Source organism: Egretta garzetta, unplaced genomic scaffold, assembly GCF_000687185.1.
Source record: "Egretta garzetta isolate BGI_Z169 unplaced genomic scaffold, ASM68718v1 scaffold310, whole genome shotgun sequence".
Classification (NCBI taxonomy): Eukaryota; Metazoa; Chordata; class Aves; order Pelecaniformes; family Ardeidae; genus Egretta; species Egretta garzetta.
The window spans coordinates 219,102-232,928 of record NW_009258296.1 but is presented as its reverse complement, the minus strand read 5'-3'; the positions used below and the strand labels follow the sequence as shown (position 1 = coordinate 232,928).

Sequence of the window (13,827 nt, the reverse complement as noted above, 5' to 3'; positions counted from 1 at the left end):
TGAGAAATGAGTAGTCCCTCTTTCCACAGCCAGATTCCAATTTGGAATAGTAGTAGTTGGTGGTGTAGTTGAGATATGCATAGAGCAGATGTGTTTCCCAACAGCATGTACGGTTCTGTGTTCTTTATAGTTTTGCTTTTTCTTAAAGGATCCTGGTTTGAAAAGCTTACTCAGAGACTGATTTCAAAAGTGTTAATTTATCCAGAGATTACATTGTATTTTTTGGGACGCCAGTATGCTTGCTGCTGTAAGGATCAAACAACTCCCAGTCTTGAGAAGAGAGAATTACTGGAATGTATTATGTCAGGTGGCTTGTGGTTTAAAGAAAACCAAAGCTGGGGTTGCTCCTGCAACATGAATAAAACTGTCTTTTGTGTGCAGATCTGACCGTCCTTACTGTGTAACAAAAAGCTTTATTTAGCACTCTTCCCACCTTATGCACAGAGTGGATAGTTCTTTGAAGTTTTCTTTTTAAAAATGGTGTTACAGGCTTCATGCTTGCTACCTAAGCTTTGATCAGAGATCTTCTTATCGGGCATTTCTATGGAGCTATGAATTAATTCGTATCATAACATCGTGACATAGAATAGGCTTTTTTCCCTTTATGTGCTAGCAACAGAGGCACAGTAGCCAGGACTGTCACTTGTCCACAAACCTGAGTTCTGCAACTTTCTCCGCATTGCACATGTGCTTCTTGTGGAAAGAATAGCTGGGTTTCGTTGGTCTGAGAGCAGTGTTTCTGTAGTTCCTTGGTTGATTGACTTAAACCGACACCTTTTTGAGCCAATAGGGTAAGTATAGGGGCCTAGCAGGCAAGAGACTTGCTTCCTTGCTTCTGGAGAACTTTGTCCTGAATAGAGCACGTTTGGGAATTTTGGAAAATGGGGAAAGAAGCACATAATGAACTTTATAATCTTATGCTAGATGTGTGTGGGTTGAGTGGATAACCTCAATTTATTCCCTCTTATAGTACACAATTTTTCTGCATTTGCCCTGCCCAATCTGTTCCTCCTTAACCCTGACAGTGGCCAGACAAAATCCCAAAAGGCTTAAATGCATTTTATTTTGGAATATGTTGACATTATAGAATCAATTAGTGGTGTTGGAGCCTTTGTACTTACTGCTTGGGTTTCTGCTACTTAAACTCAGTGACTTATAGTGTTGATGAATGGTCCTCTCTTCCACAGAACAGTAGTAGAAGGGGGTGACCCTCTTCTGGTTGTTGCATGCTGTAGCCATGAGCTTAAAGTTGCAGGCTCAGACTTCTAAATTCAGTTTATCTGGCAGGAGGTGTGTTGTCTCATGATCAACAAGTAACGCCTGTTTCTGAATGGCCCTCCTCTTCCCCCACTCGTCTTTCCTCCATCTTCATTGCTCCTGCAGCCATCTGGCAATTCATGTCTTCCATTGAAGCTTCTCTGCCCTTGTCCTGTAGCATACTAGCAAGATCTTTGAGAGAACTCAAGAGAAACAGTTTTTGTTCTCCATTTCTGTGACTTAGTGTGAGCAAAATGAGATTTTTCTTTAGCCGCTCTTTTCTGGAAATGTCTGAGCTGTGTCAACACCTGCAATATTTTTTTTGCCTGAGGCAGGTTCATCGATACAGAAGGGAAACTAGGTGTTTTTAAAACAGACAGTGTCTGGCAACACTTACTGTAAGCGCTTTTAATATTTCGGTGGGGTTGGTATTGGAGACGGTAAAGCAGAAGACTGGAAGGTTTAATCAACTCATTTCAGTCAGCAGTTTGGTAACTGCAATTCAGTTATTATTAAACTGTTAATAATCTCTATGTGTGTGTGTAGGCCAGAAGCGAGCACCTAAGCGGGGAGAACAGCAAGGATTCAGTAACAGAGGAGCAGAGGTGAAACAAGACAAAACTGAATGGAGACCATCTTTCAGGGAATACCATTCCTATGAAACAGAAAGACAAGCAGAATTCACAGTGGAAAGGTATGTATCATGCAGGGAGAAGCAAGGTGCCTCACGGAGGATCTGTCCCGGTGTGGGAAGGGAAGGGCTTAACCTTCTGAAAACAGGTGTAGCAGCCAGATGCGGCTTGAAGGCATGGTTGCGTTATTAGTGTGTGTATTTGTTGCAATATTACTTAGTTCATACCTGTCAGCTCTAATTTCAGATTCCTCGTGGATTGATTTGGAGTGGTTTTGTTAAATGTTAGAAACATAAAGTGAAACTGGAAAGTGTAAAGATGTGAAAACGTAACCCCTAGTCTGCAAAATAAATGTTTGTTTCTGAGCTCCATACCAAGCTTTGCGGAACATGTGGTGCAGGCTCCGAGTTTAATGAATTTTACTGTTCAAACTGAAAATAAACCTTTGTCATACTATTTATTATGAACTTCCTATTGTCTGTAATAATTTCCCTGAGTTCAGTGTATGTCCATTTTTAATGACAAAACTAACACAGCTGTACTGTGTGCTGTGTAAAGATGCGCTCTAAAAATTGTACAGTAGCTCTCATATACTGGTATCTCACAGCTGCACAAATACAGCCATATGAATTATTTTCTCCTTGTTAACTGTTCTGTAGGAACAAAAAACTGACTGGAAATCTTCTTTTTAGACCAGCTGAAAGATTAGACCATGAAAGGCCAACAAGAGGTCGTGGTGGGGGAAGAGGTGGAATGCGAGGTAGAGGAAAAGGTGGTGGAATAAATAGAAGCTTTGAAGGCTTTGACCAAAGAGGAAAACGGGAATTTGAAAGACAAAGCGGGAATGATAAAACGTAAGTGTTCTGTGTGCTGCCTCTTACTTGATGTACAAGTAAACAATAGTCAGCACTGCAGTAGTGTCCCTTAAGTATTCTGTTCCCTTCTTCTATATCCAAGTTGGCTTGCAAAAAGTCAATACTAGTTTTAGTTTGAGGACCTAATGAAAAAAAATCTCTTAAACTCACAGAACACTGTTTCTCTCTCTAGAGCAATGAAAGCAGATGACAAAAAGGGTGGAGGTGGAGCTTGCAACTGGGGAACAGTTAAAGATGATACAAGGTACAACATATACCTGTGCCCACCACAGATCTACTTTCTGCTTATGATTCTAGAGTTTTTCTCCTCTATTTTTTCCCCTCCCAGGGAATTCTGGAAGAAAGTGGTGTGTTGATCTGCAACGTTTTTTTCCAATGTGACCCATGAAGACTTTGTGTTTTTGTTTACTGTTTTAGTGGGATGGAACAGACTGCTCCTATGGAAGAGACTGCAGAAACAGCTGAGCAGCCAGGGGCATCTGAAGGAGAGCCTCTGAACAAGTATAGTCTGACTAAAATACTTTTCTTTCTAAATGCAAATAAAGCAATTGACTGTTACTGATATACTTGTATTGGGAATACTGTGAAGTATTGCTAGTGCATATATTTAAAAATAGAAAAGCTTTGTCTATATTTGTGACTCAAGAAAATGCATCCCTAATTCTGACTAAAGCTTGGTTTATACAGCTGCAGGTTGCATTTAATTGCCCAGTGATGCTTACATTCCTAAGATTTGGTGATAATTTAGGGAGGAGCTACATATTGTCTGTTACCTTTTTTACTTGGCTAATTTGTAAAAACTAACCTGCTTTTTTGGGTACTCTATGAGAAAAAGGTATTTAAGGTGCCTATGCAATCATACAATTAAAATACACAAAGATAAAATTCTCTAAGTCAATATTCATCAATCACTAATACCATGCAGTTGTCATCTACTCATGAAGGGCTTCTGTAAAACTTGAAAAACCTGCTGGAAATGGCCTTGCAGTGAGCCTTAGAAGTAGGGAAAAATAGAGTTCTGCCCCTTGTCTTTTGGCTTTCAATATTATCAGTGCCCAGTGAGAATTTACTTCACAGCAAATAAACACTGGCTTAAGAAAAAGTAACTGGACAATCTTGTCCAAGTAAGAGACTTTAAAGAATAAGCAGATAGCTTATAGTGAATATCTCCTAATGAGTGAAAGAGGGTTAGTGTGATATGTCAGCCTTCTCTTGTGCTATGAACAGGAACTAGCTTGCTATGAAGCCTTTTTTACCTAATGATGCAGCTCCAGGTATTAGTGGCCTTGGTTCATTTCTTAGTTATAAACCTGTTTTTTATGTTCAGGTTGTATAAACCTGTAAGAAGTTGAGTTGCTATAGCTTTGATTCTTTTAATTTTAAATTAGCTTTTAATATATAGCTGGAGGTGGGTATACATGGGGTAACCTGCCTCTGAAATGGAATGACTATGATTGGGTTTTCAGAAAACTCTTGCTAGACTAACTTAAATCGGATGGGTAGTGTAGATAAACTGTCAAAAACACACTGTATTAGCTAAATATGAGAACAGTTATTCAGCTTTTTTCATCAACTACTGGTACCTTTACTTGTTTCAGACTTGTATTTATTTCTACTCCAATTCAAGCTCTTTGTTGATGTGTCCTGACATTGGTTCCTTGTGGAATGTAAGGCATGAGAAGTATATGTAGGGGCAAAGGCACCTGACAGAATCTGCCAGTTGTCTTTTATTCTTTTCCTTTTCTCAGAGATCACTAGGTATTTGGTCAGGCTGTGAGCCTTTCTGGAGATTTTACGCCTCTTCATGTTTTTAAAAAAAGCTTCATTTAGGAATAGTCCACTGAAATCTAGAAGATTCAAGAATGCTAGTAACCTAAAAGTACAAAGTTCTGCATTGTGTACTCTTTTCAGTGTGGTAAATATTGTCCTGGAGACTCACAAATTTGTGTACAAAATACGAATGACAAATACCTCATTGCACTTATCTCTGGGGGTAGTGTCAGCTTGGTGGCTGTATGTATTTTAAAATAGAAGAGGAGACGTGTGAATAGTGCCTAGGTCACCAGGGATCGTTGTATGGTATACACCTTAACAAGGGAGAATTATTTCTGTTGTTCTTTTGATATTTAAAAGCAAAATCTCGGGGGATATGGTTTTCAGGCTTCAGCATGTATTTTAAGGTCTTGTATGCTTAGGTTGCCACTTGCTCTCCAGAGTTGCTCTTTTCTGGCAGGTAACATACACCAGCAAAAGATTCTAGCTAGGCTACCTTCTGCTTTCACTACAGCCCCAATATTGATACTTTGATACTTGATCCCCAATATAGGGATACTTCAGCTACTGCTAGGATTATTCTCATTTTGACTCTTAAATGCGGCAACTCCAAGGAATCAATTTCTTTTCTACTGCTTTATTGCAGTTGCGTGCTTGTATTGAGGAAGAGATGGAAAACTTGGCGTTTCTTCTCTCATTCTCTTTCTGGTTGTGACTGTTTCCATTTAGAAGAAAAGTATTCCTGGAAACTGGGAATAGTCTGTCTGCATGGAGATACTGTATAGCTTTCTGCCATGGTACTGGCTAATTTCATTGCAACCCTGGAAAGACTTCTGTGGGTTTCTGTAACTTACGGGATCTTGCCTTCAGGACCTATGTGCGTATTGCTGTTCTTGAGCTTCTATTTGCAAAGTATTGCAGGACAAGAGTTTTCTTTAGTATGTCTGTAATATAAACAAAGTTATTTCTTTCCATATCTTCAAATTTCCTTGAGTGTATCAAAAAATATCTATTTCTGTTTATAGCATCCCAAACTGCATGCTAATAGTTGTGGGTTTTTTGCTGCAAGTAATAAGTATAAAATAGTAGTGCAGTAGTATAAGCTTTTCTTGCTGCTTTCTGTTGAACTTGTCTTCACAGTCTGAAGAATGTAACAGACTTCTGTTGGCTGGTAATTCAAATGAGTAGATTTTTATTCAGTATAACACAATCTAATCAATTGCTATCAAATAGCAGAGTTAGTATTTATTCTGTGGGATTTTCTTCCATTTCTTCGCACAGGGCTTTCTTCCTTTTTGGTGGAGCGATGTCACTTATGGTCATTTAATAGGAAGCTTTCAAAATTAGTCTTCAAGTTTGTTGAACTATTTACCTCTCTTGTTTGGGGTGTGGGTTTTTTTTTTTTTGGTTTGTGTGGCGTTGTGGGGTTTTTTTGTGTGGCGTTGTGGGTTTTTGTTTGTTTGTTTGGTTTTTGTTTTGTTTTTTTTAATAGTCACATAAAGATATCCATAGACCAGGACAGATCTTCATAAGTATTTGGTTCAGTGTTTTTCTTCTGTAGTGAGCTTGTACAGTTGTCACTTGCTGTTACCTTGTTTAACTTTGAATTTTGCTGTAACTGGTAGTAATGATCCTGTAAATGATTTTTTAGTAGGAAAGATTCATGTAACTGATTTCTTTATAAAGGCTGAATAAAAATTTGCTTTATGCAGCTGAACAATACAAAACTGATCTGAAAAAGACCGACTATCATTATTTTTAATGATATGAAATAATCAGCTGAACAACTGAGCTGGATGCCATTCTTTTCCATTTGCATTTCTTCTGCATACTAATGTGTTCACATAGAGCAGTTCCTGCAAGAAAAGCATGCACAGTAAACAAGGCATAGCTAGAAGGTTATGGTTGCCCGTTGGAAACAGTGAAGCAGTAGGAACCAATACTGAAGGCTCCCATTTGGTGTTTTGGTATATACTTGCATTGTAAATTCAGTTTGTTTGCGTCCGGAGGCGGCACTTAGGTGTCTGGCAATATTTTGTAAGTATGATTATTGGTGTGCCAAGGAGCTTATTAACTTGATTAATGAAAATGCACACCAAGCAGTTGCTAAAAATGCATAAGGTTAGTAGAAAGTAATGCAGAGAGTGCACTTCCATGCAGGCTTGGTGCCTGAAATAACCTGCTACAATCAAGTCTGTCCAAAGTGTGATATGCAGGTTCCTGTTGCTGTGCTTCATTAATGGGAGATGTTTCCCCTTGGGAGTCTGGGCATCCTGAAACAAAATTGTACTGCTAATAACCTAGCAGTTGACAGAATCCTTTGGAGTAAAAATCAAACTGTACTTTGCAGTTGAAAAAACAAACATTTGCAGTGTAAATCCATCAGTATTTTCTTTAAACAGGCAAGTGATTGTTTTGATAGATGTATACTTCTCAAAGCAATACATGTGACTGCTTTTTTGAGAGGTCAGGTTGCTGTGTAGTGAAATGCCCACATGTTGTCTTATGATCATAGAAGTTTAGATCTGAAAGTGGTCTTGCTGACCCAAGGCATGACTAACCATACCTGTGATGCTTCTCGGATCTGTCTAGTTGATTTTAATGTCCTCTACTGATAAGAGATTTCATTGTCTCTTCATGGTCTTTCCAGTACTTAGAAAATAGAAACTACTGTGTTTAGGGTTTTTTCCTCCTGAGTGTCTTGCTTTCACATCATGGATATGCAAAATTTTCTTTTTTAGAATTGTGTATGTTCCTCCTCAGCATCTCTTTAAAGGCTTCCCATATAGATCACGTTTTAGACATCCTGTCTGTCTTGCAATTCTGTTCTGGACTTTCTACCTGTTCCTACTTATGAGACAGTACTCAGTTGAGACTTTGTTTCACCCTGCCAGCAGTGACATCTGTTCCAAGCAAAACTGTTGGTGTGTCTCCTTATAACAGTACGTTGTTGCAGAAGGGACAAATGCTTGTTAATTTAAAGTTTAGCTTGACTGGCTTGCCTGCAATACTCTTGCATGGTTTGAGGTTCTTCCTTCAGAGCTTCTGCCTTGCTGGTGGTTCTTTCTGTGTTTGGGCGGCTGATACTCTTGCCTGAGTGTACGCATTTCTGCCTGTCCTTGGGACTTCCTGATGGTGGTTGTTTTGGTTGTTTTCGAATCAGTTATCTTTTTAGCATCTCATACCACTGGTCAGTCTTTCAGTATTCTTGAACACTTGTGCTATTGCCCTTTTCTTCTGCAAGCTGTGTGCCATAGAAAATGCAGTAAATGTGTTGTGTTACACTGTGGATAACTGCATGGAGCTGGACTTAAAGCTTCACTTGGATGCTTGTTTTTCTTTTGTAGATTGAAAGATTGATAGGTACTTCTCAACTACTTGTTGCAACCAGTTCTGTATCTTCCTACAGCTCTCGTCAAGGACTGAAATCGTTGTCTCCCTAAAGTGGTGAAAATTTAACCGGAGGAGAGGACAAAAGACTTCCTAAAGTTCAAATACACAATTTACTGATTCTGTCCTGAGGTAGTGGCTTAGGAAGAAATTAAACCAATTTAATAGAACCCCTTTTTATTAGTTTACTTTATCTCTTTTTTTTTTTTCCTTCTTCTGGGTGTTTGCACCTAGCCTTGTTTTTCCAATACCCATTCCCAAAATGGGAGCTTCAGATAACTGATCGGAAATTACCTGTCTTCTCATTCTTGAGGGCAACAGATTGAAATGTTTGGGGTTCAGTTGATTCTTAATGCTCTTACACATGGAACAGTATCTGCTGCTTTTCAAGAAGTAGCTGCTTTTTTCACTAATATCCTTTTTATTTAACTCAGTAAATCAATTAAATTTTTTCTCAACAGTCCTAATATAGTTTCAGATCTTCTTCATCAGTATGGAACTACAAACTGCTTACCAGTCTTTTAACCTTTAACTTCTGGTTGATATAGCTGGAATTTTCAAAATAACAGGGCGTGAAGGCAGGTCAGAGGGTAGGCATATAGTACAGGACTTGCATATTTTTTATTTACTTTTTCTATGAAGTGCACTTAAAATTTTCTTCATCCTAGAATCAAAATTGAGGGCTGTCTTACTGTTCAGTTCGCCTTCTACCTATCATATGCTGGGTGCTTCAGGGAAATACTGTGTAATTTTAACTGGCAAGAAATAGAATGGTTTTCTGCAAGATCGAGTGGGAAGAGGGAGCAGGCCTGTCCCTATATAGGCTAGTTCTAAATGTACAGAACACTCCCAAAAAATGTATGTGTTCTGATGGAGGGATTGTACAACTGGAAAAACAAGATGTTGTTCACTTACTATCACTTGACCCTGCATCTTTCCATGATAAAATAAATTTACAACTTGGATCTAACCAATTGTATATTTACCTTCGAAAAATCATAAGCATTTGGTAGGAGACAACTTGGAACTGCGATTAAGTGAGGAAAAACAAATCCATAGTTCCCACCAGAAGGGACATAATGAAAGGGTTTTCTGGAAAAATCCATGTTAGGGAAATACTTTACCAACTTTGACTGCTATTGCAATGCGTAACAGTTTTGTGTGAGAGAAGGGAGAGACCGTTTCTCGAGTGTCTGGGAGTAATCACTGCAGGTTTTCCTGTAGTTCAAGTTATTTAACTTGTTTCTGCAGCAAACAATTATGGTAACAAAGTGAGTTGCGCTCCCTGCATGTGGTGCTGCTTAGTAGGGAATACCTTTCTGCAAATATCATTAAAAGGGACACCTGTAGTATATTCTAATAGCTGCTGGTCCTGGCCAAGTCAGTCTTGCTCAGCATCAGAAAAGTGGCAGAAGAGTAGTCAAGCAGTGACAAGAATCTTTAGTTTTGTCTTACGAATACAGAATAAAGCCTTGGACTTTTGTCTTTACAATTCAAAAATATGCAAGTCTGATGTACTCCATATGTTCTCCTTGAACATATCATCATTATTCCACTTCAACAAACTAAAACTGGACTAGGATTAATCTGGCTTTGCCAGGTGATAGATGCTGTCTCCTTGTGTGCTACTAAAGCTGACAGAAGAAATCAAAGAAGCACTTGTGAAATGAACAAAGGAAATGTTAATAATTACCTAGAAGATCCCATGGTGCGATCATCATGTCTTTTTGATGACCAAAAGCTTCAGTGACAAGTGAATCCATCTCATTGTCATCGTGCAGTATGAGTCAATAAAACCATGCAACTGGGGTGTTTTAAAACTGCTTGGTACACTTTTTTTACTATAGCTGGATTTGCTAGGAGCAGATTTGCTATTAAACAGTATGGTTGAGAACATCCCAGATCAAAAGACAGACTGATTTTTGTCTGGGATCCGAAGTGCTTGAACTTATGATGAGACTGGATAAATACCAGAACTTGGTACAGGAAGCTGGAGACAGCACTTACTCATACAACTAATTTCAAACAGGCCATAAGTATATTTTCCAACTTACATTAATGTGAAACTCACACATCAAGTTACTCTGGGGAGTAAGGGAAATTGAGGATAGTAATTTGGTAAGAACCATTCCAAATGTTTTGTTTAGTATCCTTGCTTTAGAGATTAGTGTTCTTGTTCATCCTGGCATGTTACAAGCTAATGGTTTTTACTTTACAACTATAAACCTTTAGAGTTGCTGAAGGAGAGCCAGTGGAAGAAGTAGTTCAAGAAATGACGTTAGATGAGTGGAAAAATCTTCAGCAACAGAATCGACCAAAGCCTGAATTCAACATCCGGAAGCCAGAATCCACTGTTCCTTCCAAAGCAGTGGTGATTCACAAGTCAAAATATAGCGATGATGTAAGCATTGCCTCAGGAATTCTGTAAACTCTGCTTTATGCTCAGGGTTAGGAAACTGTCTCTATTCTTTTTCTACTAGTTTTAGTATAATCTGAACAGAGTAGAAATCAGTATCTAAGCTTTGTTACTGCAGTCACATATGTACCCAAAAACTTACAGTCTATTCACATTCCTCTTCAGGTCATCGCCTCTATTTTTTGTGCAAATACATGATATATTAAGTTTTACCTTATGACTCAGTCTTAGAAATATAAAACCTGTGTCCTTGCTGCTGCCACCTATGTAGATCTCTGGTAATGCTGCTAGAGAAATTTGTTTTACTGAACACTTCTTATCCTAACTTTGAATTCTGTTTAGCTTACTTGCCAGTATACGCTTGCATATATAGTAAACTTGGGTTTTGGCATCAGTTAGTCTGGATGCTACTTGTCCTATTTCTTATCTACGCTGGATCCCAGCTTTCACTGTGCACTTGAAATATACGATTTTCTTCTTTTTTTTTTTTTTCCCTCCCCTCCCAATTTTAGGGTCCTACTTCTTCAGAAGTAACTCTGGAGAGCTTGTTCCATAGTAATATGCTTTTTTCCACCCCTTTTCCCTAACTTTTATTCCACCATATTACTGGGATCAACATTTCAGGGAGAAATTCTGGTTTATTGATATAATTGGGATAGGGGGGAGGCTTCTTTCACAGATTCTTGCTTACTTAGATTTCAGTTTTTGGGGGTCACAGAAGTATGCGCATATACTTGTAGTCTAGCATGATGGAGTTTTGATCCTTAAGGTCTGCAGGCATGTATGAATATACATATTACCCTTTGTCTAGTTATAGTATTAACATCAAAACTTGTAGCTTTTTAAGCCTTAATCACTTCAGGTCATTGAGTGCTTCCAGGGACAAATGCTAATGCTGAAGTGGCCTGCATCCTTTTTAGCATGGCTTTTGGTGGTCACAGTTGCTATTATCCCCTCTTCCTTCTCTGAGGGAGATGGTGGTACGATGGGGAGAATAACTTTCACAAGCTCTGAAGAGAGTATGTGAGTGTGTGAAGAGTTCTTGCAAGTTTCCGTTCTTTTTGCCTGTAAAGTTTCTTGGCTGGCAGTATCAAGGGACCTTGTCAAAACGGGCATAGAATAGGAGGTACAGGAACTGCACAACATGGACAAACCAAATCCCTGCATTAGATGTTGAATAAAATAAATTTTATCACTATATGGGGTGAGTTTACATATGTTATCTTTACTACGGTGCACATTAAAATTATGATGGGAAATAGTTTTACATCCACTAGCTACTAGGAATTCACAGAGTTAAAGCACTAATTTCATAGCTGCAGACATATAAACTAATATATCAGTTAGTAGCCAAATATTGTGATTTACTGTGGCCTTTTTAAGCATGACTTAAAGATAATTGCAGGAGTAGCTTAAGCTTGATTCTCTAGTCCCTTAGAAAACCTTGTAGATGATACTTCTGAAAAATCTCTTCAGTGTTACACAGTTGGTAGAGAAGATTTTGTTGCCAGGACTCTGAGGCAACAAAGAACTATCCCAGGCATCTGGGAAGTGACAGTTACCTTGCCTCTGTTAAAAGCCTGTGCAAGTTAAGGCCTGTTTTCTGTTCTGGATGTCATCTTGATTTATCTGCTGCTTAGTCTGTGATACAAGTGTGCGTGTGTATTATGTATCAGGGAGGGGAGAAGGCTGTACATGGAAGCTATAGGCTTTAACCAGATCTTCTTTTTAGTTGCAAAAAGAAGAGTTTGAAGATGATTCTCATGTCTTCCGAAGGCCAATGAATGACATAACATCTCAGCTGGATATTAACTTTGGGAGTCTTCCGCGCCCTGGCCGTGGATCAAGAGGAGCTCGAGGTGGTCGTGGTCGTGGCAGACGAGTTGAGGAGACAGGACCTCGACCAGAAGTAGTGGTAATGGTTTTTATAGCTTTTGTTGTTGTTTACTTGGAGACTTTTTTTTGGTGGTTGGGGTGTGTGTGTGTGTCCCACCCCCTTTTGTGTGGAATTATTGATTTCCGTAGTGACAACTTGTTTTTAATTCCTGCCTAACGGTATGTTGGCCTGGTTATTTTGAGTTCCTGACCCATATCATGTTACTTAAAATTAAATACCAGTTCAGGCTCACAATTCTTAACACATAAATTTCAAAAGATCTGATTACTAGTTGCTGTAACAGTAACAAGAGGAAAGGGTACAATGAATATTTGTTTCTGCAGTGAGTTTTGATACAAATTGGGAAGTAATTAAAATAACAAAAGGCTTGTATTTCTTACCAAAAAAATGCAGTGTAGTAGAGTAATAGTACATAGATTACTGAGAGTGAGATCAGTAAATCTGGTGTCCTACAGATGAAGACAGAACCCTACAGCATCCTACAGAATGGTACAAGTGTTCAATAGCACCATTTAAAAAAACTTCCACTGACCTTTTCCTCTTAAAAAAAAAAAAGGCATTTGTGCACTGGAAAATGCCATCTTTATTTTTCGTACTAACTGAAGATCTCAGTTTACTTCTGTCTAGTGTGAGTAAAACACTTTAAGATTGGGAGCTTACAGAGTGATATGGAAGTGATTTGATGCATTTGTTTCAGCTGAATGAAAAAGGCTCTTGTAATAACAGAACATAGAGTTCAAAACTGCAGTCAGTATGTACACTAGCTTCAGAATGTAAAAAGTAGTAATGCAGTATGTTGGGTGTGATTGCTTTACTTTTTTTTTTTTTTTCTTCTTCACTTCAGTGCTGCAGAACTTGTGATCCTCCCCCGGTCGTCCCTAGGCAGTAGATCAACATTATAAAACATTCACAGTGAAGTAATTACAGTAGTCATAACTTCTGAGATAAATGCTTAGCACTCTTGTGATAACGATGGATACAAAGCATTTAACTTGAACAGAAGAATGAACCCTTTTCAGGGTAAAACACATACATAGCTGTCAGATGCTTTTGAAATGCATTCATTTTTATAAAGCTTCCTTTCTTTATAGGTGCAGCTTGTTGCTCCAAATCCTGATGATCCTGAGGATTTTCCGGCTTTAGCTTGAAGAACCATCATGAATGGTGGTATCTCTAAGTAGCTTTGTAGCTGTGAAGAGACCAGTTTTATGCTGATGTGGATAAAGAAAATCTGTTTCTTCAGAGTTTGGCAAATAAAGGAAAGTGCTCATTGGTTTGGGTTTGAGGTATTATTTCCACAAGTCAGAGTAGCAGATTGAAGCTTTTGATATTTGGATGTAGACTGGAGAAAAAACAAACAAACAATCAAACCTAAACAGCAGACCTACCTTACCCACAACTGTGAACATCTCTCTAAATAGAATTGATCTTTAAGGCAGCACAGATGCTTCTAATTGATAGCCAACTGTAAGTCTTGCTTCAGTAACAAGATGTAATCTGCAACTACTTTGAAGATGCTGAAGGTGAACTAAAGTAAGAATTTTGAGCTCAAGACACAACTTAACTGTTAAGGAAGCTTTTAATCTT

At 38.5% G+C, this 13,827-nt stretch overlaps 1 protein-coding gene across 1 annotated transcript in view; it reads left to right on the top strand.

The window, feature by feature from the left end:
* Positions 1–13,388, top strand: part of HABP4 (hyaluronan binding protein 4) — a 14,231-nt gene extending 843 nt beyond the window's left edge. The window contains exons 2-7 of the mRNA XM_035893960.1: positions 1,804–1,951; positions 2,582–2,743; positions 3,182–3,265; positions 10,160–10,328; positions 12,076–12,258; positions 13,332–13,388. Of these exons, the coding sequence (XP_035749853.1) occupies positions 1,804–1,951; positions 2,582–2,743; positions 3,182–3,265; positions 10,160–10,328; positions 12,076–12,258; positions 13,332–13,388 (803 nt within the window). The remainder of the gene's footprint in view (positions 1–1,803; positions 1,952–2,581; positions 2,744–3,181; positions 3,266–10,159; positions 10,329–12,075; positions 12,259–13,331) is intronic.
* Positions 13,389–13,827: the final 439 nt, after the last annotated feature.